At 42.3% G+C, this 24,141-nt stretch overlaps 1 protein-coding gene across 2 annotated transcripts in view; it reads right to left on the minus strand.

Moving 5' to 3' along the window:
- The window catches only part of LOC149225611 (putative aldo-keto reductase 1), a 285,817-nt gene extending 262,279 nt beyond the window's left edge, over positions 1-23,538 (minus strand). The window contains exon 1 of one of the 2 annotated variants that reach the window (XM_089375122.1): positions 23,305-23,538. In XM_089375122.1, the coding sequence (XP_089231248.1) occupies positions 23,305-23,467 (163 nt within the window). In that variant the 5' untranslated portion in view covers positions 23,468-23,538. The remainder of the gene's footprint in view (positions 1-23,304) is intronic. The other variant, XM_089375123.1, reaches the window with a different exon arrangement.
- Positions 23,539-24,141: the final 603 nt, after the last annotated feature.

Consider the following 24,141-nt stretch of genomic DNA (forward strand, 5'->3'; position numbering starts at 1 on the left):
AATCTTCTCTGGGGCAATCACTTGCGAGAGACAGGTCGCCTTCTCCTTTACGGGTAAAGTCACCTTCACCTGTTAAATGTATCTCCACTTCCCAGAGCAGACATATATCTTCTCCTACAAACTATAATTCGCTGTGGAGCAGGTCATTCAGGCGTACAGGCACTGCGTGGATCATTCAGGCGTTCAAATGTTCAGGGTTTGTCAAAACAGCGTTCAATAATGGTGCGACTGACAAACAGGCGGGGGCAGCTGCTCATCAATCCGGCAGGTCGGACCAGCGCGTTATGGACAGAAACGTTTATGCACAGTCATAGTTGTCAGTGGTCACAGAATATGAAACGTTTATGGAGTTTGAGCGTATTCAACTGAAGAGTGCGCAGAATCATAAATAGAATATGTCAGGGCAGCGCAGGTGTGGCAGACAGAACGCAGGTATCACATTTACCAACGCATACAAGGAGTTGGACCTTCATCGATGGTGGCGTATCAGCTTCAGCGCTAAAACAGGAAATGACAGTATGGACAGATGTGCAGTGCTGGCAGAGATAGGTTATTTTAGGTCTGAGGAGAATAAGGCAGAGGCAGAGGTCAGGTAACGCAGAACTGAAATATATATAGAGACCACAAAACAAGTGGCTCAAATTGGAGCAGGACCAGCAATCGCCCGCTCTGATACCATGTTAAACACACATGGACAGCAAGAGAGATATGAAAGATAATCAGGAGAGTACGATTTTTATTAACAACTGATTTACATTTATAGTACAATATCTGACCGTTGGGTTCCACATCCCAAGGTCTCTTGGACTCCTTTTGTCCATTCGACTTCCACACTAACCCACTTGAGGATTAGGTGTCCAACAATTTTCATCAATAGAATTACATCCCTGCAAGAAAATACAATGGAGCTGCAAAAATACAAGCTCTCTCCAAAATAACACTAATGAAAAACTCCTCCCTCGAAGAAAATTCGACTTAGTACTTATACAAAATGATTAGGAATCATTCCCCATGAATGGAGGAAGCTTTCCCCACCAAAATCCCTTGGTTAGTGGATCTAGTCCACAATACTAGGAATTTGCATTAAATGGTAGGGAACACATTCCTAAATTTTCTCAATCATTCCCTAGAGGCAAATTTGACTTGGTACTTATACAAAATGATTAAGAATCATTCCCCATGGATGGAGGAAGCTTTCCCCGCCGAAATCACTTGATTAGTGGATCTGCTCCCTTGATTAGTGGAACACATTCCTAGATTTTCTTAATCATTCGAGTTCCAAAATTTGTGTCATAATTCCATAATATCTTGTTGACTTATTATTATTATTGATCCTCCAATAGTAGGGAACAAGTCCGTAAATTATCTCCTCCTCCAACTCTTCATAATCTACCCAATATTCTCATAATATTCCACAAAAAATAAATAATATTAGGCACAAATATTCAACTATTCATAAACCTTCATAATGAATATATTAAAGTTAAAAATAAATTATCTAATGCAAAAAGAGAGGTTTAATGTGCTGAAGGATGGTCATAGGCCTTAATTTATGTTTTAAATTAGAGGCATGGGCCTTAATTTATGTCTAATTTAGAGGCCCATCATTGGGCAAGGATCACAATCCCAAATTCCTAGAATTTTTTGGGCACTCTAGAGTGGGAAAATCAGGGGGCGAAATCAGGAAGCAGTGCAGTTTTGGAGCAGCAGCACAATTTTCTGGAGGAGCTGATTATTGTAGTCGTTGGGCTTTCTTGTACTCATCACTTGGTGCTTGTAGCTTGCCTTGTGCAAGCCCAAGTGCACTTTCTCCAACTCATTTGTACCACAGTAGATATTATTAATAAAATTTGGCCAGATTGGGGATTTGCATAAATTTATGGTTTATGTGTATGCATTTTTGAAATTCTCCGTGTTATTTATTTTTGCATGTCTTTGTTATCATTGTAAAATTTCCACTAGGAATATTACAATGGTATCAGAGCATGATCTTGGTCCGTTGTGGGAGGGGGCTAGCAAGATCATGGAGCAGTTGATGAGACAGAGCCAGCAATTGGTGAGGCAAAACCAACAGATTCTAGAGGGGATGCAACGAATGGTACATAACCAACACAGAAGCCAAGTACATACACGTGCATCCCAACAGTACAACACCCACACGTATGGTCAGTCTAACCATCCTACCATGCCTCATTCCTTGGATGAACAGGAGAAGGAGAAGTATAGTTCAGGGGTTGGACCATCATGTAGAGGTGGGCAGTTAGAGGATGAGACCATGAGGCATTTCTGCTGGTGGAGACCGGGCTTTAGATGTCAGAAGCTCGAGGAGGAGGTTGAGCAGGAGGACACGCAGGATGGTGAGGGGCACATTGATGTACCCAGTATGGCACATGAGTCACCATTATTGGAGACCTCTCTGATAGCACCAGTTGACACCTTGATGAAGAGAGTGGATCATACACCTATAGAGCCATCTGATGATGTGGTGTCTGTCGTTGATGAGGTGCCATCCATTGCTGAGGTATCCATTGATGAGGTGTCTAGGACCATGTCCAAATTTTCAGGTGATGGCAACCCACAGCAGATTAGGGAGGTGCGGGGAGACACATCCATTAGTGAGGTGTTGATAGGCACAAAGGTACCCAGAGCCATGATAGAGTTCTCAGACGACAGCTACCTACAACAACATGGAGAGCACCTTGAGGAGTGTGAGCTAGATGAGGATGTTATGCTTGATGAGCTACTTGTGGAGGGACAACTCGGGACTCTTGTTATGCCCATGGTAGAGGAGGATGGGCAATCATTTGTTGGACCTGCCATCGACGAGGAGCAGATAGATGCCTAGGCAGCCAGCAGAGCTGCAGTACTTCCAGTCACTAGCCCAGCTGCAGTACTTCCAGTCACTAGCCCTCTTCAGGCTTACGTAGATGGGGCCTGCAGTATTGCTAGGTTACCTCTGCATGTTGGAGGGAGATTGGTTGGGTTACCTAGACAAGTTGTATATGATGATCGGGCTAGTGAGACGAGGCGACATGAGTTACGTAGGGCGCAACACTCGCATGATGGACTTGCTATGTACTTGGGGACTCTTGCATTTGATCCCTCTCATGGGGTTGGGTGGCACGAGGTATTGAGTTGGTACTTGATAAGGCTGACTAGGTTTTTGGATACATCCATGGTCGAGAGCATAGTTTAGCAGGAGTCATGGTTTTCCAGAGGGGCTCAAGGGTTGGATCATCATTGGGACCCAGGTGGGACTCCCCACCACTCCATGGATTGGTTTAGTCAGGGTAGTAGCAGGATGGTGGATCCAGTGATTGGACTCACCCCTATTTTCATATTCTCACTAGAGTTTTGGACAACACCCATGACAGGTTGAGCTGACAAAGGAGCAGGCAGACTCCATGAGTTTTATTGGCATGTTGGTTGTGTGTGGGGGCATAGGATGATCGGTGTACCTTGGCAGGAGGTTGTCAGAGGAGGTGGCATCGACAGGCCACCAGATAGTTCCTTGTATGGAGAGGAGGATTTCCCATGGATGTATGGGGCACACTGGTCACTGAGGAGCAGCACCTTAGGGACACCCCCACAGGTACTTAGGGAGATCCACATGTTATATCTCTCAGGGAGGATCAGGAGGGGAGGTCCACTTACCCGAGGTTATGGAGATCCATTCACCAAAGGACATAGCGATGTGACATTGGATGTGATGATGCCAGTGAGATGCAAGCCAAAGTGCACTATCATAGCTTTAGGCCATGACGTCCAGGGATGTGTAGGAGCATCTAGCGTTGAGCAGTGGTTGGCAGGTGGACATGGAGGTGCATTGTGGTGTATCGTAGTGTGTTGGATTGCTTGTGGAGTAGGAGGAGAAGCTCACATCACATTGGGTACAAAGATACTTGGTGGTATGCAGTTGCATCTGGTGCGGCACCATGGGCTCTCGGAGCATTGCCTCCAAGGAGACTTATGTGTAGGAACATGAGATGTACCATTAGGAGCATCTCACCTTGGATGGATGAGGACGTTGTTGAGTATTTGGGGACGACATGTTCAGCAGAGACAAGTCTTCAATTGGGTTATCTACAGATCTGAGGCGGAGAGAGGAACATCCATAGGATTACTCTTCAGTATCCCAACAAATTCTTGATCATAGCCTTGGGGACCTACCCACCCTTCACTCTCCAGTATTTCTTACAGTCGCAGAGCGTTTGGTTGCTTCCCTTTGATACTCTCAGTACAGGCAACAGGGAGCTGCTCCTCGAGAATAGGTCCCATCCTTATCATGATTGGCCCAATCATGAGAGAAATATCATGACATGATCGGGGCGACCCCGATCATGAGTTAATAGGAAATCGGAAACGTACATTGCTATTCTAGCTGAAATACCTGGAATAATCATACCACTTCTACTAGGAGTAGCCTTCTTAGTGTTAGCCGAACGTAAAGTAATGGCTCTCGTGCAACGTCGAAAGGGTCCTAATATAGTTGGATCGTTTGGATTGTTACAACATGGGAGGCTCACCCTAGGCAGTTGAATGAAACACGGTGTGTCATGGGCAAGAGGGAGACTCTCCAGTTGAGACATTTGGCGAGGGCACGAGCCGCCATATACAGGCTTAGGGATGGCGTGGTTTACTGTCGAGGTAGCATATGTTCCACCCCTGGGCTCACACTTGGGGAGGTGATTGCAAGGGAGCTGCATGATGAACTTTTAGTGAGACAGTCTGAGGCATTATATGAGCATGAGGTGCAGTGGATGGTAGACCTCGTCTACAGGCAGATGTTTAGACTCCAGGTGGTATCGGGGTGCACTTTCTGGAGGCAGGATCACAAACTTCACGATGTGGTATGGCGAGGCAGATTTACCCTATTGTTGCTCAGGACCGAGATTGGCAGTGGATGGGTAGGCATTGGAATCTTGGAGATGCCTAGGCAGGATGAGCTTGGCCTTCACAGATTTTTCGCCATCAGGTCCCAGGAGAGGAGGATATAGCCTGTGCACGATGGGAACCATGTCCTAATCAAAGTGGCGCAACGTCAACATGGTGGCACCCTTTTGAGACCAGCAGAGGACCCGAGCATCACAGTACTTCGCAGCTCAATGACCTTTAGGGATGAGATGGTTATTATAGGGGGAGATCATTCAGATCTTCCATTGGGCTTTAGCGAGTCATTGATGGCGTGGGTGACTTCATTGGCATGGCAGGTCAGTCAGCAGGATGATATCTAGAGAAGCTCATGTGAGCGAAACTTTATCTCCATAGGGATTGGGTGGTATCTTCAAGAGTTTACTCTTGGAGTGTATGAGAGGGACTACTTGGTAGGGCAGCTTCATGAGGAGTTGTACATAGTGCCACATTATCATGATTCCCTACTCATTGATGGTATGCAGAGGGCTTCTGGTACTTATACCTGGCAGGATAGTGAGTGGAGCAAGGGGAGCTTCATGTTGGACAGGATGGCTTGGGATCCTGGTATTGCAGGATTCCTTCATGACAAGACAATGCAGAGGTCAAGGACAATTCAATGGCGCATCTGGGACCCTGGCATATTTTGCAGTGACAGTGGGGACCAATAGCTAGAGAGGATGCTTGTTCAAGAATTGCTTGAGGACAAGCAATTTTTGGCAGGGAGGACTGTAATATCCCCAATTTTGATTTTCAGCATTAGAGATGAGTCTTGGGAGAGGACGCAATTCCGGCATTGGGACTTAGGAGGAAAAGGTAAAAATTGTGGCTCTAGTGGAATATGGGGCCCACATGAAGTACACACTTGGGGAAGAAGGAATTCGAATTCCTTGAGGAAAATCGAATTGGTGGAGGGACCCATAAGGAATGCATGGCTAGCAATTATAAAAGGAAGGAATGAGGGATCAATAGGTGTCTTTTGTCTATTTGAAAATTGAATTTGCCTTAGTTGTTCAGCTGAGCCAACATTGTGTTGTTTAGCACAAGAGCTTCCTAAGAAGAGAAGCTCAACCTTTCTTCAGTGGACTTCGAGTGGTACCCAAGGAAGGCTTTCCTTCACCACCGAGACCGAAAGAAGCATCCGTTGCAAGTCGTACACATTTCTGGAGCATAATGTAAGAACCTTAAATTCAAAAATCAGAATATGTAATTTAACACAGAATTTAAATAATTTAACTAATGAAAACCAACTTGTCTGCTTTGTTGTGAAGCTCTACTATAATTGTTCTGCTGTAATTTTGTCCTGGCTGCAATTTTTGTTCTGGCTGCGTTACCAAAACGGCCAAAACCACCCTGCCGAACTGGGTACAACCTGGGTACACAGTCTCATAATGCTTTCCAATCGAAGCAATTTGATCCCTCGTGCCCAAAAACTACAGTACAATCAAAACTCAAAACTCAAGAGTGTCTGTATCTCTGTGTTCAAGTTCATCCCTGTTTTCTTTTCTCCCCCTCTCAAGATTTCCTTCCTCCTTTTAGTTCCCCGTCCACCGCCTTCCTCCCATCTCCGTGTCATTATTTTGATACGTGTAATTTTATAAAACCAAATCTTATTTAATTTTGTTGATTTTATTCGGATATGGAGATTTGATTTGATAAAGTTTATTTATTTTTTTTAATGAATTAATTTGATTTATTTAATTTATAATTTTAATTAATTTATATTATTATTTTATTAATTTTAAATTTTAATTTGTAAATTAAAATTAACATTTTCTATTAGTTTAAAGATTTATCATATATATATGATATTCTGGTGAGGTGTTAATGCATTACCTTAATTTATATCTCCTCCTGTAGTAACTAGCTTATATATAGTGAGATACATGTCGGTCCATACATACGTAGCTATCATATGGAGGTCTCGTATGTATGCTAATACTCGTATTTTATTTATAGTTATAGGTGGGTGATTACACATAACATGTAGTCCAGGAGCCACCACTGTGCGGAGGAAGAATTCACTAGTTATTTGTAGAGCAGGGTTGTAGGGAAATTGTCTGGAGAAGCTACAGGAGCATCCTTTCACCATTTTTAGGAGTGTAGAGGGTAGCTATAGACAAGAGGGTCATCCCATGATTGCGCAGTCATTGGACTGAGATTTGTTGGGGCAGCATTATCCCCAGGATTTTGGAGCTAGGAAGCTGGGAGATTATTTGGAGGGTCATTTGAGGAGGATTGTTGGAGTTGGGAGTGCAGAGATTGACACGATCAGTCACAGCAACAAAATTCGTATTTGGAGGAGGGCCAAGCTGTGAAGGGTCAATTTTTGAAGGTTGGAACTAAGGGAAACCCTCTCTACGTTTTTCTGGGTTTTGGGCAAGGATCACAATCCAAATTCCTAGAATTTTTTGGGCACTCTAGAGTAGGCAAGTCAGGGGGTGAAGTCAGGCAACAGTGCTTATTGGAGCAACAGCGCAGTTTTCTGGAGGAGCTGGTTATTGCAGCTATTGGGCTTTTTTGTACTCATCACCCGGTGCTTGTAGCTTGCCTTGTGCAAGCCCAGGTGCACTTTCTCCAACTCATTTGTATCACAACAGATAAAATTAATAAAATTTGGTCAGTTTGGGGATTTACAAAAATTTCTGGTTTGTGTATGCATTTCTGAAATTTTTTGTGTTATTTATTTTTGCATGTCTTTGTTATCACTGTAAAATTTCCACTAGGAATATTACATCGGCCCTCTGCATTGATGACAAATCTAAGCAAGTGTTAGTTCTTCTGGACATATCCAATCCTAAAGTAGTTTTTCCTTGGGAGGAAGCCCTAACTAGGGCTTAAACAATTTATGTCCTAAACATTAGGACCGATCTCAAATCCGAGACTCATTTCTTTGGCTCATAAACATTGTTGTCCTAAATACTTAGGATCAATTCTTCCAACCAACAAACCTCCTCCACGTCATTTGATTTTTGTAGTTATTCCACAGCCTCACACATGCTCTGCCTCTCACTGTAACTACAGCAAATCCTTCGGCCTGCAATCTAGGGTCTACGACTACCTCAATTAGTCCTATAACTACCCTTAACTTGGCCTAATATACCTTCCTTCCTCTGCACTATAACCTAAGGTGAATCAACCCTTATTCTTGCAAACCACAAGCCTTACGACCTCCTTTTCTGGCTGGTTAGGGTCTCGGCCTAGATCTGCAATCTTTCTCCTCCATAGAGCATGAACTTCGACACTTATTAGATCTGCCATTCCTAGGTTTTGACGACCACAAATTTGATTATCCTTCTCCAGGACCTTGGCAAAATTGGATCAGTTCTTCCCTTATTGTTGCAGCTTCTTGAGGAAGGACAATCTTCTTCGATGCCTCTTGAGGATGTTCCACTTATGGATCAGATATGACCCTTCTATGCAGCCCTAATCGACCTCCTAGCTTGGGCTCCTTAGGGCAACATCTTGGTCTCTTTCCTTGATCAAACGAACTCCCTCTTGCTTGAATAATAACCTTGTCCTAAGGCCTCCTTAAATAGATCTCCCTAAGCCTCTTTGGAACCCTCTAGATCTTAGGGGTTTTGATCCTCTTAGACTTAGGAATTTAATTTTTCTTTTTAATTTTCTTTTTAGAATTTTAAAGTTTAAACCCCTTCTTGGGTCTAAAATGTTAGTTTTTGTACCATCATATGTGTTCTAGCCTTGAAATTTTGTGGAGAGGCTAGAATATATGAGATCTCCAAAACCCAAAAATTGTTTTTGGAAATTCCACCTAGAAATGACTTAATTAGATTATTAGTCAATTTTTAAATATTTCCTAAGTCTAAAATTAGGGAATATGACTAATTAATCATAATTAATTAAGTTATGGTGTGAATGTTCTAGAAACACACACGGATCGACTTCAATTTAATCCTAGCCATCGATTAAGATCTAATCTTGGTCGTTGAAGTCTCAACAAAGGATTATAAGAAGTCGAAGGGGCTTGGAGAAAACACTTCAGCAGTTTGATTTCTTGGCAGATCGATAGAGTAGCAGCAGTCAATTGCCAGAGAGAGATCCAGTGAGATCGAAGCAATGAGAGGGGTAGGGACATTGAAGTAGGAAGAAGGATTCCAGATTCAGTGAGTGTATTTGCAGAGAGGCTGACGCAGAGCTGCATGGTAGCCTCTTGAGGCAAAGTCAATTTTCTGGGAGAGACTGACGTTTTCAATTCCAGAGGCCGGGAAGGAGTCCCAGAGTGTCAGAGAAGCGTCTCTCTAGTCAACATAAGGCAGAATAACTTCATCAGAATTCAGTTGAAGGCAAGTCGTCTAGCCAGCTATGCAGAGCAGCGCAGGGGCTGACGCAATGCCTTAGAAGGCCGAAATTCTGAAGGCAAGTTGTGCCAGGAAATTACCTGTGGTGTGAGGAAAATTACTCTCCAGATTTTTGCCAGTATTTCTCCGTAGGATTGCCAATTTTTGGCATCCAGTTGTACTCAGATTATTTCACTGTTGCATAATAATAAAACCCTCAATTGTTGCACCGGTTTTCCCAAGTTGGGTTTTTCTGGGGACATTGGTCCAAAAATAACTGTGTTATTTTATGTGTGTGCTAGTATTTCTTCCAGTGTTTATTTCTTCCACGGTTTATTTGTGTAGGTTGCAGTGTGATTGATTCAATATTTGTTGTAGCACACAGTAAATAAATTGTTAAAATTAATTTAACAATTAGGAGAATTATTTCTAGTTGTTGCAATAGGAATCGGGTTTCCGATTTTTCACATGGTATCAGAGAGCAGATAAGCAGCCGGAGTGCTCAGTAGCGAAGAAGGAGTTTCGTTGTTCATTGAGGGGCAGCAGTTCGAAACCCTAGAGGCAGCGCAATCACCTTGGCCAAGAGGACGAATTCTTGAGGAGAAATTGATTTTTCTGAGAGAGGAAAATTCGATCTCTCCAGATCAAGGATTTGCAACAGCAGAGAGAGCAGGCAGTATTTTTCGCAGAGCAGATCTCTAGCTGGACGCAACATTTTTGCAGCAGTTGCTAGAGCAGAACTAGCGTCGGGCGGAAGAAGAGCACACACTGAGAGGGAAAATTTTCCTCAAGGAACTTCAAGTCTCAAGAAGTTCAAATTCCCTTGCAAATCGATAGTGACCGAGTAGTAGTAGTGACCGAGTAGCAGCAGTAGTCGAGTGATAGCAACTTAAGTGACGTCCGAGTAGCAGCAGTGACCGAGTAGCAGTAGCGGCCGAGTGACAGCAGCTCGAGCGACGACCGAGTAGCAGCAGCTAAGCAGAAAGGGAAGAGGGAGATTTTCGAGGTTTGTTTTTCCCAGCTTTTGAGTTTCGCAGATTTTGTAGCTTTGCAGAGATGGTCGTACGAGATTGCCAGAGGAGGACGTGCGAGTTAGCCAGAATGCATGTCTAGGCAACAGATCGACTTCTAGTTGCAGAAGGCAGATGCCAGAGGAAGTACGAGTTGTCTAGTGCGAGTTGCAGAGAAAAGAAGAGTCCCAGCCAGGGACTAGGCTCAAAAGGAGATGGTGGGGCACCAGATCCAAGAGGAGGAGTATGAGACTCCAGTGTGCCAGTTAGGCAGTATTCTTGAAGAGGTCCACCTCTTGAATCAATACCTTGCTACGGGGCCCACAGTATTTTGTAGCAGGATGGATCAGTGACAATTGATGCAGTCAGATGCTAGAGTGACAGATGAAGAGTCTAGTAGTAGTCAGATGTTGAGGAGCGCAGTGCATAGTTGGCAGCAGTGCAGGTGGCACAGTGCAGAGTCAGCAACAGCACAGATACCTCAATGACGGCGCAGATACTAACAACAATCAAAGACTCAGGTAACAGATGCATCATACTAATCACAATTGCTTTAGTATTTAGGATGCTTTTCAGTCGCAGCAACAACAGATGAAGAGGGAGTTGCAGTGCAGATGCAGTGTTAGAAGTTGTTCAGCAGGGTCAGCAGCAGCATAGATGCAGCAAATATCATAGTTGCGTAGCAGTTGGTGGGCAGTAGCAGCCAGACATCAGCAGCGTGATAGGAGATGAGGCACAGACGGGGTGTTGCTACAGGGGGCAGCAGCACTAGAACACATTCCTCGCTAAGAGGGAGTGTTATTTTTTGTAGCATCGGATGTGATCTAGCCTTGAAATTTTGTGGACAGGTTAGAATACATGAGGTCTCCAAAACCCATAAATCGTTTCTGGAAATTCCACATAGAAATGACATAATTAGATTACTAATCAGTTTTTAAATATTTCCTAAGTCTAAACTTAGGGAATATGACTAATTAATCAGAATTAATTAAGTTATGGTGTGAATGTTCTAGAAACATACACGGATCGACTTCAAGTTAATCCTATCCATCGATTAAGATCTAATCTTTGCCGTTGAAGTCGCAACAGAGGATTATAAGAAGTTGTCGATGGGGCTTGGAGAAAACACTTCAGCGGTTCGATTTCTTGGCAGATAGATTTCCAGAGTAGCAACAGTGAGTTGCCAGAGAGAGAGCCAGTGAGATTGAAGCAGTGAGAGAGGGGCAGGGGCAGTGAAGCCGGAGGAAGGATTCCAAATCCAGTGAGCGCATTTGCAGAGAGGCAGAGGAGCCACAGAGAGGCTGATGCAAAGTTGCGCAGTAGCCTCTAGAGGCAAAGTCAATTTGCTGGGAGGGACTAACATTTTCAGTTCCAGAGGCCGGGAAGGAATCCCAGAGTACCGGAGAAGCGTCTTTTTGGTTAGCAGAAGGTAGAACAACTTCATCAGAATTCAGCTAAAGGCAAGTTGTCCATCCAGCTACGCAGAGCAGTGCAGAGGCTGACATAGTTCTTCAGAAGGCCGAAATTCTAAAGGCAAGTTGTGCCAAGAAATTCTTGTGGGGTTAGGAAAATTCATGTCCAGATTTTTGCCAGTATTTCTCTGTAGGATTTCCCGTTTCAGCATCCAGTTGCACTTAGATTATTTCACTGCTGCATAATAATAAAACCCTCAGTTGCTGCGTCGGTTTTCCTGAGTTGGGTTTTTCCGGGGACATTGGTCCAAAAATAAATGTGCTATTTTATGTGTGTGCAAGTATTTCTTCCAATGTTTATTTCTTCCGCAATTTATTTGTGTATATTGCAGTGTGATTGATTAAGTATTTGTTGTAGCACACAGTAAATAAATTGTTAAAATTAATTTAACAATTAGGAGAATTATTTATAGATGCTACAATAGGAATCGGGTTTCCAATTTTTCACATAAAACCCCTTCTCTTGGCTTCTTTGCCCACAAACCCATTTGTGAGTAAACTCACACAAACCCACCTCCTAGGGTTTTGTGGAATACCTCCCGGGCTACACACTTCAACACTACCAAATGCCCAAGAGCAAGACAGAAGCATTTCGTAATCAAATCTCCCATATTATGAGATATGCAAAGGGTAATATTATTTGTTTCGGGAGTCTTATAACTCCCTCTCCACATTCTTTCAACACCTAGACCAGCGATGCTTGGCATCATATATGGGAGAGGCCCTCTAACTTTGATCTTACATCTTCCATGCTAGCCCCCCCACATCCTAACCAAACACTATCATTCTTTTAGTGCTCCAAATGAACAGGTCACCAAGAGGCAGGCTAAGAACATTACCATTCTAGTTCCCAAATTTGTTAAACCTTGGGGAGCCATATGGCTTCCACCAACGATATCCCTGCAAAGTTATTCACTTGGATCCCAAGAGTTGAGCAGAGATGGACACGACATGACAACAGGGTGATAGGATGATATGACGATCAACGGACATATATTAGCAGGTGGAATTCTTCCTAGTTGAGAGGGAGTGTTAATTTATGCAACTAGGGTCAAATTCCACCTTGGCCAGCTCATATGACGGAGATGATGTTTGCATTGAACTCCTCTTTTAGAGAGGACCAAAATCGACCTAAAGATCACCTCATTTGGACAAGCAAAGATTGGTTTTTGAATTTATGTACCCACTCATGTACATTGGGACAGGTCACGCTCAACATCAAATGGACCCTGGTCCATGGAAGCCTATAAATACAAGAGACGTCAAGCTCATTTGATCATCATCATGAAGCATCATCTCTTCTTCGTTTATTTGGTTGGCACAGGTCTAACGAAGGAAGCTCGCGCAAGGTCCAAAATTACAGGTTTGAGGCCCACATGTGTTTAGGGTTTCCATTTTCCGGTCGCACGCTTGCCACAAATCAAATTTGACTGTAGTCGCATGCTCGCAGCATTTCAGAGAGCGACTGGGAAGCCACAGTTACTCGCATAACATCGTGAAGGGTGTCACTGAGGCTCTGAGATAGTTCTGGGCAGATCTTACCACAGTCGCTCGCTTATAGTGCTTTAGAGAGCGACCAAAAAGTCATAGTCGCTCGCTCACAGTGTCTCAGGGAGCGACCAGGAAGTCACAATCGCTCACAGAATAACCTGATGAGTGCGACTGGGGTTCTAAGTTAGGGTTTGACAGTTGACCGTAGTTGTCTGAAGGCTGGAAGGTTTCTCTCTGTTGTACAATGATTCTGGAAGTCTACTTATAATTTGTATTGGGTAAATCTTTGTTGGATGATTATGTATTGGACTCATTGTACTCTATGCTGAAACATTTTATGACAATCTAATAAGAAGAAGGTTTGAAAGGGTTTTCCCCCTAGTAGGGTTTTTCCCTAGTCTTTGACCAATATGGTGTTTCTTGTGGTTGTGCTATTTTCTTCTTTGTTATTGCATATATTGTTCTATCTTCAATTATTGTTTATGATTGGAAACATTGTTAATAGTTCGATGCAGTGCTAAATGAAGAATTGAATTAGGCTGAAGTAATTGAAACAACATAGAACAATCTGAAAAATTAGCAACCATCACGTTTAATCCCAAGTTTTTATGAAAGGAACTGTGCAGGGTTAATCTGTTTTGTTGTGTTATCCTCCAAGGTGAATGATTAGTTAGGTTTCCTCCATTTTCATGATCACATTCCGCTCTTGTTAGTTTTTGTAGCATCGAATGTGTTCTAGCCATGAAATTTGGTGGAAAGGCTAGAATACATGAGATCTCCAAAACCCAGAAATCGTTTCTGGAAATTCCACCTAGAAATGACTTAATTAGATTATTAACCAATTTTTAAATATTTCCTAAGTCTAAACTTAGGGAATATGGTTAATTAATCAGAATTAATTAAGTCAAGGTGTGAATGATCTAGAAACTCACACGGATCGACTTCAAGTTAATCCTAGCCATCGATTAAGATTTAATCTTGGTCGTTGTAGTCCCAACGTAGGATTATAAGAAGTCAATAGGCACTTGGAGAAGACACTTGCGCAGTTCGATTTCATGAGCAGATCGATTTCCTGAGTGGCAGCAGTCAGTTGCTAGAGAGAGAGCCAGTGAGATCAAAGCAGTGAGAGAGGGGAAGAGACAATGAAGCCAGAGGAAGGATTCCAGATCCGGTGAGTGTATCTGCAGAGAGGTAGAAAAGCCACAGAGAGGTTGACGCTGGGGCAGCGCAGTAGCCTCTAGAGGCAGTTTTGATTCTGCTAGGGAAAGACGAGTTTCAATGCCAGAAGCTGGACAGAGGTTCCAGAGGCTAGGAGAGACATTTTCCCAGACAGCAGCAAACCAGACGGCTTGAGGAGAAGCTAGATCGAACTGAGTGCAAAAAGGATTGCGCTAGTGTGATATAGTAGCTATGCAGAGCCAGTTTGGACGGCTCACCTAGAGCTGAGTTCAGAGCCCGGATTTGCCTGTGGAGTGAGGAAATTTCCTCATTAGATTTTTCTTGCCAGTATTTCTCTGTAGGATTGCCAGTTTCGGCATGCAGTTGTACTCAGATTATTTCACTGTTGCTTAATATTAAAACCCTCAGTTGTTGCACCGATTTTCCCAAATTGGGTTTTTCTGGGGACTTTTGTCCAAAAATAATTATGTTATTTTATGTGTGCGCTAGCATTTCTTCCAACGTTTATTCTTCCGTAGTTTTATTTGTGTAGGTTGTAGTGCAAGTTTTTTAGTATTTGTTGTAGGAAACAGTAAATAAATTGTTATATTAAAATAACAATTAGGAGAATAATTTCTAGTTGCTGCAGTAGGATTCCAGCATTTTTGAATTTTCACATGGTATCAGAGGGCAGTTGATCAACCAGAGAGCTCAAAGGCGAAGAAAGAAGGAGTTTCACTATTGAGTGTGGGTAGCAGATCGAAACTCCTAGGGGTAGCGTAGTCACTTTGCCAAGGGGCCGAGTTACTTGAGGAGATTCGATTTTTTCTAAGTGAGGGACAGAAAAATTCAATCTCTCCGGATCAAGTGATTCCAGAGGCAAAGGGAGCAGCTCAGTTTTTTCGCCAAGCAGATCTCTAACTGGACACAGTAGTATTGTAGCGGTTTGCTAGAGCAGAGCTAGCGTCGAGTGGAAGGAAGAAGAACACACACTAAGGGAAAATTTTCCTCAGGGAACTTCTAGTCTCAAGAAGTTCGATTTTCCTTGCAGATCAGCAGTCATTGTGAGCAAATTTTCTCACTCTAGAAGGGAGTGTGAATAGTTGAGCAGCAACTGAGCAGAAGGGAAGAGGAGGTTTTCGACATTTGTTGAGATGGCCATTGTTGGGCTTCGTAATCAGGACAGGTTGGATGGGACTTCCAACTATGTCATCTGGAAGGCAAGGATGTCCTTCCTTCTTGATGAATATATCCGGAAGACATATATTGATGCAGTGGTAGCAATTCCCATGGATGCAAATCAACTAAAGGAGTACAGAAAGGAGATGGCATGGGCGAAGAGGTTGATCTAGATAGAGTCCGGGATAATATTGTCTCACATATAGCGGCCAAGGGAACGGCCAAAGAGATGTGGGAGACTCACTCCACGCTATACCAAGGTACTTCCAAGCAACGGAAGATGTACTTAGAGGAGAAGCTGAGATGCATCAGGATGCAGAAGGGGGAAGGCATAGACCCCTTCCTCACCAAGATTCAGGAGGTCCAGGACTAGTTGTCAGCTGTTGGGGGTGCCTCAACCCACAGAGCTAGTGTGAGTGGCACTAAACAGTGTCTCAGAGGAGTGGCAGGTGTTCGTCCAAAGTATTTTAAGAAAATATACCTTGCCAAGGTGAGATAGGATGTGGGTCGATTTAAAGCAGGAGGATTTGAGACGAGCTCTATTGAAGAGCTCCATCAGTGGCAACAGCAGCGGTTTGAAGCAGGTGAAGGAGGAGGAGAATATGGCCCTCGCATCTAAGGGTCCCTGTCAGGGACAGGGGGAGTAGAGAAGGAAGAAGAAGGACATGTCAAAAGTCAAGTGCTTCAGATGTGGTGAACTTGGTCACTACAGTACCCAGTGTCCTCTCAGGAAGAAGGACAAGGAGGAGAAGTAGGACCAGCAGGTAGCTTCAACAGAGATCGATAGGCTTTCCTCCAAGCTGGAGGAAGACTTCGCCATGTTTGTTGACATACCTCCAGGAGTGAGGTGGAGAGACTTGGTGTTGTAGCCCCAAAGTGCTACAGATGGGCAGGATCCTTGAGGAGTCCACCTCATGGATCAACACCTTGCTACGAGGGCCCATAGTATTCAGTAGCAGGATGGATCAATAGCAGTAGATGCTAGAGTGACAGTTGCAAAGACTAGTAGTTGTCAGACGCTGGGGAGTGCAGTGCAAAATTGGCAACAGTGCAATTGGCATAGTGCAGAGTCAACAGCAACACAGACTCCTCAATGACAGTGCAGGTGCTAGTAGCAGTCAGAGACTCAGGAGACAGATGCATCATATTGATCACAGTTGATTCAGTATTTAGGATGCTTCTTAGTTGCAGTTGTTGCAGTTGCAGCAACAACAGATGAGAGGGAGTTGCAGTGTAGATGCAGTGTTGGCAACAGTTCAGCAGGGTCAATGCAGTGTATATCAGAGTTGCACAGTGGTTGGTGTGCAGCATGGCCAGACATCAGCAGCAGGACAGGAGATGATGCAGAGACAGGGTGCTGCTACAAGATGTGCAGTAGAGCACTAGAAAACATTCCTCGCTAAGAGGGAGTGTTAGTTTTTGTATTAGATGTGTTCTAGCCACGAAATTTGGTGGAGAGGCTAGAATACATGAGATCTCCAAAACCTAGAAATCGTTTCTGGAAATTCCGCCTAGAAATGACTTAATTAGATTATTAACCAGTTTTTAAATATTTCCTAAGTCTAAACGTAGGGAATACGATTAATTAATAAAAACTAATTAAGTTAAGGCGTGAATGATTTAGAAACTCACACGGATCGACTTCAAGTTAATCCTAGCCATCGATTAAGATTTAATCTTGGTCGTTGGAGTCCCAACAGAAGATTATAAGAAGAAGTCAATGGGCACTTGGAGAAGACACTTGAGCAGTTCGATTTCATAAGCAAATCGATTTCTTGAGTAGCAGCAGTCAGTTGTCAGAGAGAGAGCCAGTGAGATTGAAGCAGTGAGAGAGGGGCAGAGACAGTGAAGCCGGAGGAAGGATTCCAAATCCAGTGAGTGCATTTGTAGAGAGGCAGAAGAGCCACAGAGGGGCTAATGCTGGGGCAACGCAGTAGCCTCTAGAGGCAGTTTCGATTCTGTTGGGGAAAGACGAATTTCAGTGCCAGAATTTGGACAGAGGTTCTAGAGGCTAGGAGAGACATTTTCCCAGACAGCAACAGACCAGACGGCTTGAGGAGAAGCTGGATCGAACTGAGTGCAGAAGGGATTGTGCTAGCGTGACACAATAGCTGCATAGAGCCAATTTGGACAACTCACCTGGAGCTTAGGTCAGTCCTCGAATTTGCCTGTGGAGTGAGGAAATTTCCTCACTAGATTTTTCTTGCCAGTATTTCTCTGTAGGATTGCCAATTCCGGCATCCAGTTGTACTCAGATTATTTCACTGCTGCTTAATATTAAAACCCTCAGTTGTTGCACCAGTTTTCCTAAATTGGGTTTTTCCGGGGACTTTTGTCCAAAATTAATTGTGTTATTTTATGTGTGTGTGCTAGCATTTATTCTTCCGTAGTTTTATTTGTGTAGATTGCAGTGTAATTTATTCAGCATTTATTGTAGGAAACAGTAAATAAATTGTTAAATTAAAATAACAATTAGGATAATAATTTCCAGTTGTTGCAATAGGATTCCAATGTTTTGGAATTTTCACAACTCTCGCTTCCAATGCCTATGGTTCTGGATGGTGACAGTTATGGGGAAAAACTTCAAGTTGTATAGGGGGGAACCCTGGGGGCTTGAACTCCTCAAAGCATATCCAAATAGTCAAGAACAATTTCGGCAGGCTCGCTGGGATGAGTTTTTCAGGTGCAGTGGCTATCATGATGGGGTTGCTTGAGCCTTTGCTGAAGGGTTTGATGGCCAGGGGGTCAGAATTGGAGACATTTCCTTTCCGATCACAGAGGAAGTGATCACAGAGGCTACAGGCCTCCCTGTTGATGGAGAACGCTAGATTAAAAACCGCACTTTGGCTAGAATTGACATTCCATTCTTCTTAAAAGACGAGTATAAGGACAAATAGGGGTGTTTGGAGGTGCAGAGATCTTGGCTGAAGGATGAATGGCACCTACTCCTTAGGATCACTCACTCTTATTTCACCTGTGAAGGGTGCTTCAATAGACACAATATGTACCATTTCTGTTTTCTTGCTCACATTGCTGGATAGGTGAGAATGAACATTCCTTTCTTTTTACTTATGAGTCTCAAAAAGATGTTAGCAAAAGTGAGGGCCAAACTTGATGTATCATCCCACTCCTTTTATCATAAGAACCTAATCAAGTTATTAATTGAAAACCATTTAAGGAAGGTTAGCAGAACATGGGAGCATTTTTTTTTTTTTTGGGGGGGGGGTGTGGGGAGGGGGGGGGTTTTCTAGAGTCTATCTCACCTAAAATTAAGGCCATCAACAAAAGGAAAAGAAGTAAGAAGTCGGTTGAACTGCCCCAGACCTTAGAACAGGGGACTTCATCTGTCCAAACTAGAAGTCAGAGGAAAAACGTGATGCCAGAACCTCCTCCTCTAGTTCCTGAAATGAAAAAGGTTCACACAAGAAGAAGTAGGAGACTTTTGGGAAAGAAAAGCTTGTCCCCTCCTCATTTTCCATCTCTTGAACATACAGAAGTTGTTGAACCACAACCAGTTGAAACAAGGCAAGATCATCTTGAGACAAAGGAAATAGAGACTGTTAAGGAGCCCACCCTAGCTGATATCTATGGGGGAAGAAAGCTTCACACTAGACCAATTAACAAATTGAGGTTGAAATTCAAGCTCAAACAAAACCCTAGCCTGGCACAACAAGTCATTAAGGTAGATGACACACCTCGGAGAGATCTAGTCATAAGCAAAGAGAAGCTTGCAAGCTCTAGGAAGCCTAAAGGTCAAAGCAAAGAGCCTGTTGTTAAGGCCAAGAAGACTAGGAAAAGGAGATAGAGTGAAGTTGATATTTTGTTAGAGACAGCTAGCAAACTCAAGTGAAGCATTTGCAGTGCGGTTTTTTGTTTTGTCAACAGTCTTTTGGGAGCATTTTGATGGAGCACAGACAGTTAATCCATTAGCGCTATTTTCGCTTCATTTTGGATGAGCATTGACAGTTAGATTGTCAGCGCAAATTTAACTCTATTTTGAGACAGCGTTGACTTTTAATCCGTCAGTGGTTCCCAGTTTTTCTCCCGATATGAAGCATGTCAGTTAATCCATCAGCGCTCGGGAAACAACTATTTTTTAGGGCAACAAGGAACAGTTTGGAGGAAATACAACCCTAGAGGAAGGATTTACGTACCAGATTCCTATTTTTGTGGATCAGGACCAAATTTCAAGGAAGAAATTGCTATACCAAGCATGATGATGAAGCAAGGTTTTCATAAAATCTGGGCAGAATATCAGTAGTCAGTTTTGATCCTTAGCTTCAGCCAGGTCTTCAACAACAACATATTTCCCAGATACAAAATATTATCATTTTGTTTTATAATTGAGCAATGTAATGTATTTAGTTTTAATTAGAGATTTACTTAGCTATTTTGAGACTTTGTAATTAAGGCCTTTCTAAAAACATGGTTATGGTTTTGTACGTACTCTATAAATCTGATAATGAAAGAAAACCAAGGGTTCGGAATTGGAGAAAGAATTGTAATATGTGTATGTGCTTTGTTTATGTTGGTTAATCATAGGTGACTAGTGATCAAAAGAACGTAGTGTTTCAAAGTTGAGAATTCATGTGTCAATATGTCCCAGTCCGTTTCTTGGTGAATGTGTTTACCTCTGTTATTTTCATTAAATGTTTTCTTCTTTATGCTTGGATGAAGGTATTAAAGGTGGAATTCATGCTTCATTTCACGCTCTGTCTTTACCATCCAATTATCACCTTTCTTGTCTAAATTGAACAAAATTCTTCTAGCAGATGCTCTGTTTTAAACAGATTTTTGTTAATTTCTCCTACCACTCTGAATAGCAAGGTTGTCTAAGGATATATCAACTATCCTGCTCTTAGCCTCTGTCACTACATCCAACATCCTAGTGATCGCTGATTGATTTACGATTTCTATAACTCCATGCCCAAGGATACACTTTCTCTGCCTTACCATCATTTCCAAAACCCTACTGAACTCATGATCTAACCACTATACTAGAGACACAACCAACAGCTGAGGTGACACTAGGTAGTTGAATTGTAAAGGAGCCCTCTCCAGGTTGAAGGGGCTAGCCTTTGGCCCTAAGGTTGGTTTGAAAGAGTTACCTTAGGGGTTTTTCCTTTACAGCCAAGGGAAAATTTATGAGTGATAACGGGAGGAATGCTTGTTATCCTTCCTACCTAGACGTAATTCCCATAAATGACATGTCGATCTCATAATGAATATTTTGTTGTAATGGCTTCAAGCCTTGCTGTTGACCAGCCTTGTGCCCTGGAAATTTTAGGGTTTACCCTCCAAGGCTTTCCCTGGCTTTGTAACTTGGAAAAAAAAGAATGAATAACATGCTTCTAAAGTTAACAAAAAAGGCTGAAGAGATCCAGCCAAACTCCCTAATTGGGTGGGGACCAAAGACCAAACACTTGCAATTGCAGTCCGACAATCTTCCAACTCAAGCTGTTGAGTGCTCTGCTTGTTTGAAAATGTGCCAAGAAGCTACCAAAGGCGGTGTTATGGGGGCATTGGTTAATGCTGGTCTCATAAAACTCTCCTAAATGCGTTAAACAAGATTTGGTGGGTGGGTGGTGTCCCATTAGCTTGTTGACTGTCTCCCATAAAATTCTAGCCCAAAAGCTTGTCTTGGGCTAGAATATGAGTAACGGAGGGGGCCGATATGACAAAGCAACACTGAGATGTAGAGAAGGAAGGACGGCAACTAAGCTATGACGCTCCCACTTTGTATTCAAACTGGATGTACTCTTTGGTTTCATTGACATACTTATCATGATCATTCGTTGGACATTAATAATATTATATCATTATCTTATCTACCCGAGATTGCTAAGACTTAGCTACCTGATTGTTAAGACTTAGTCAATAGTGTATTATAAATTTATTGTACATTTCACCTACCACCTCAACTACTGAATGTAAATGTCTCAGTAAACTCTTTATTAAAAATTCTCCACATACCAATTTTTTACTTCTTTATATATCTCCTAGTAAAATATAGTGTACAGTGTATATATTTCGGCAATTCTCTTCTTGCACTTTTCTTTCTTCTTTTCTGAAGTATTGTCTTTGTTGCTTCGTTGTAAACATATCACATTAGAACCAGGTCATCTGTAGACAAAAAGTCCATTTATAAGAATGTTATAAAACTGCAATAGCAAATGAAAGAACAGAATGAATTAGGTTCGGAACTCTTCCCAAATTTGTTCTTAAAGAATCAAGAATTTAATTCTCTGGCCATTTTTTTAAATGTCCCGTCACAGAGAGAATGAATTTGACATTTAGTTCCCTGGTGGGAAGAATCGATATTATTCTTAATCGATCCAGGCAATTGTTAAAACAGCATGTTTTGAAGATGCAGGGATGGCTCAGGAATGGGTTATAACCAATTTGTAGATGCAGACTATAAATTAGCTGAAGACATTATTGATCACGTCAAAGAGGTCCTTGCGGTAAAGGACAAGACATTGAAACCAATGAACTGCTACTAAACAAGTTGGAGAAGCAGATGGAAGTGATCCTTATTACTCAGGATTTCATGCTACAGAGAATAGGAATAAAAATGAGAGAAACAACTGGAAATGGATGTGAAACAAAGAAGAATGACAACAGCAAAGAGGGAGATGAGAAGAGTCTCCTTGAAGAATACCGTCGGGTCCTGAGGTTAACTCTATAATGTGCTTTATCAAAGCTTATTTGATAGATTTGCAGTGCTTCTATGAAAAGTTTTAATTGCGGAAGCTTTACAATTAGGTTAACTCTATAATGTGCTTTATCAAAGCTTATTTGATAGATTTGCAGTGCTTCTATGAAAAGTTTAAATTGCGGAAGCTTTACAATTCGTTCAAATACGTCAGGCACCACAAGACAGCTGGCCGTTTTCACTGGCATCCACTAAGTCTTCACTGCAGAGTAATCTTCTGTCAAAACCGCCTACGACTTGCAGTGGCCCAACCATTTGTCCTTGCCCCAGGAGAAATTAAACCTTGGCGGGTATCCTAAGACACCACTACCTTCACCGCTGAACGACAACCTCACCCACTGTATGCTAGAATTTTGTATAAAGCGTCCTGTGAAAGTGATATCAAGTGTTTATCTGTGATTGACGCTAATTTAGGCCCTGCCACTGGTAGAAGATGATAGCTAAGAAGCATCAAAAGAAGTAGTTATGACCCTCACTGCTAGGATGATAGACTGGATCAGCTATCAGACGTTGACGCACAGGAGAGGCCTCTAATCTCGCAGTTATGTAAAGCAGTTATGTAAATAGTAAATGTGTTAATGCAAGTTCCCCTTTTCTTTTTTTTTTCAGTGGGGGAGCAATCCCCGCTGAACAATCACAATACATTATATATCGCCGAAGCAAGCAGATTTCATCATACAATATCGCCGAAACAAGCAGAATACGTCAACATCGGAACACGCAGAATACATGCAGAATACGTCAACATCAGAACACATCGGAACACATACGTGATCATTAATCAAATACTGCAGCAGCAGCGCATGGCACCGACAGGAAGGCTGGGGTGCGAAAGCCTACCGCCCCACCAGCACATCATGCACTCACGTGCAAGTTCCCCTTTTCTTTACCCAAAAGAAATCAAATCAAAAACAGGGAAAAGGATTTCAAATCCTAAACTGCTCTGAGTGAACACATAATTGTAGATAAAAAAAAACACCAAAGTGTAAAACAACTGCAGCATTTATAAGGAATAGTTTGCTGTACAGTTCATGACTGAATCCAAAATTGGATTTGTGTATTTGGCCTACCTCCAAGCCTTGGGTGCCCAGCTTTCTTCGAGGGACAGCAATGCGTGCCTCCATTGGAATGGAATCCGTATACGAACTGTTCAATTGGTACTTCAGAATTGCCAAATTGGTTCTTCAATTCTCCGTAGTTGAAAAACACTTGAAACAACTTAGTTGGAATCATTAATCATCGTGACATATTTTTTCCAGAAAAACTTGGTCAAAGGTCAGAGTGGAAGACGCGTCGATTTTCCACAATAGCAGGATATAAAATGTGTGTATTTATGAGATGTATACTTTTTTAGGATGCAATTTGTTATAATTTAGTTGTTAAATTAGATGTGGGACAGTTGTGAATTTTTTTTAATGTAAGTTGATTTATCATTAATTTTTTAAGAAATAAAGAAATTATTTTAACGTTTACGATGTTAAAAATAGTCTTTAGAATAGAGTGTTTCTTCATCTCCATTTGATTTTTTTTGTGAAGCTTCACAATAAATGCTCCTAGTGTCTCGACAAACCCTTTGCTAAACAGATTATCTCAAGAGCTAGCTGTCAGCATATCTTCATAACTTTCCCTGTTGTCTTTGAAGACCTCACATTCTAAAACGAAATGTTTCTCTGTTTCCACTTTTCCGGAAGAACAAAAAATGCATCCCCTTTCCTCCCACACTTCCTTTCGCCTTTTCCAACATCCTGTTTCACAACGGAGTTGATGAGAATTAGTCCTTAACTGAGCAATAAGAATTTTAGCTCCCCAAGAAATATTGGCCTCTATGTATGCTTTTGGTCGATAATTACGAGTAAAATTCAACACTTCAATATAGTAATTTTTCTTTCTTTCTTCTTAATGCTCAT

Source organism: Pinus tabuliformis, chromosome J (assembly GCF_031772625.1).
Source record: "Pinus tabuliformis cultivar Carrire ecotype Pingquan chromosome J, CPIR1, whole genome shotgun sequence".
Lineage (NCBI taxonomy): Eukaryota > Viridiplantae > Streptophyta > Pinopsida > Pinales > Pinaceae > Pinus > Pinus tabuliformis.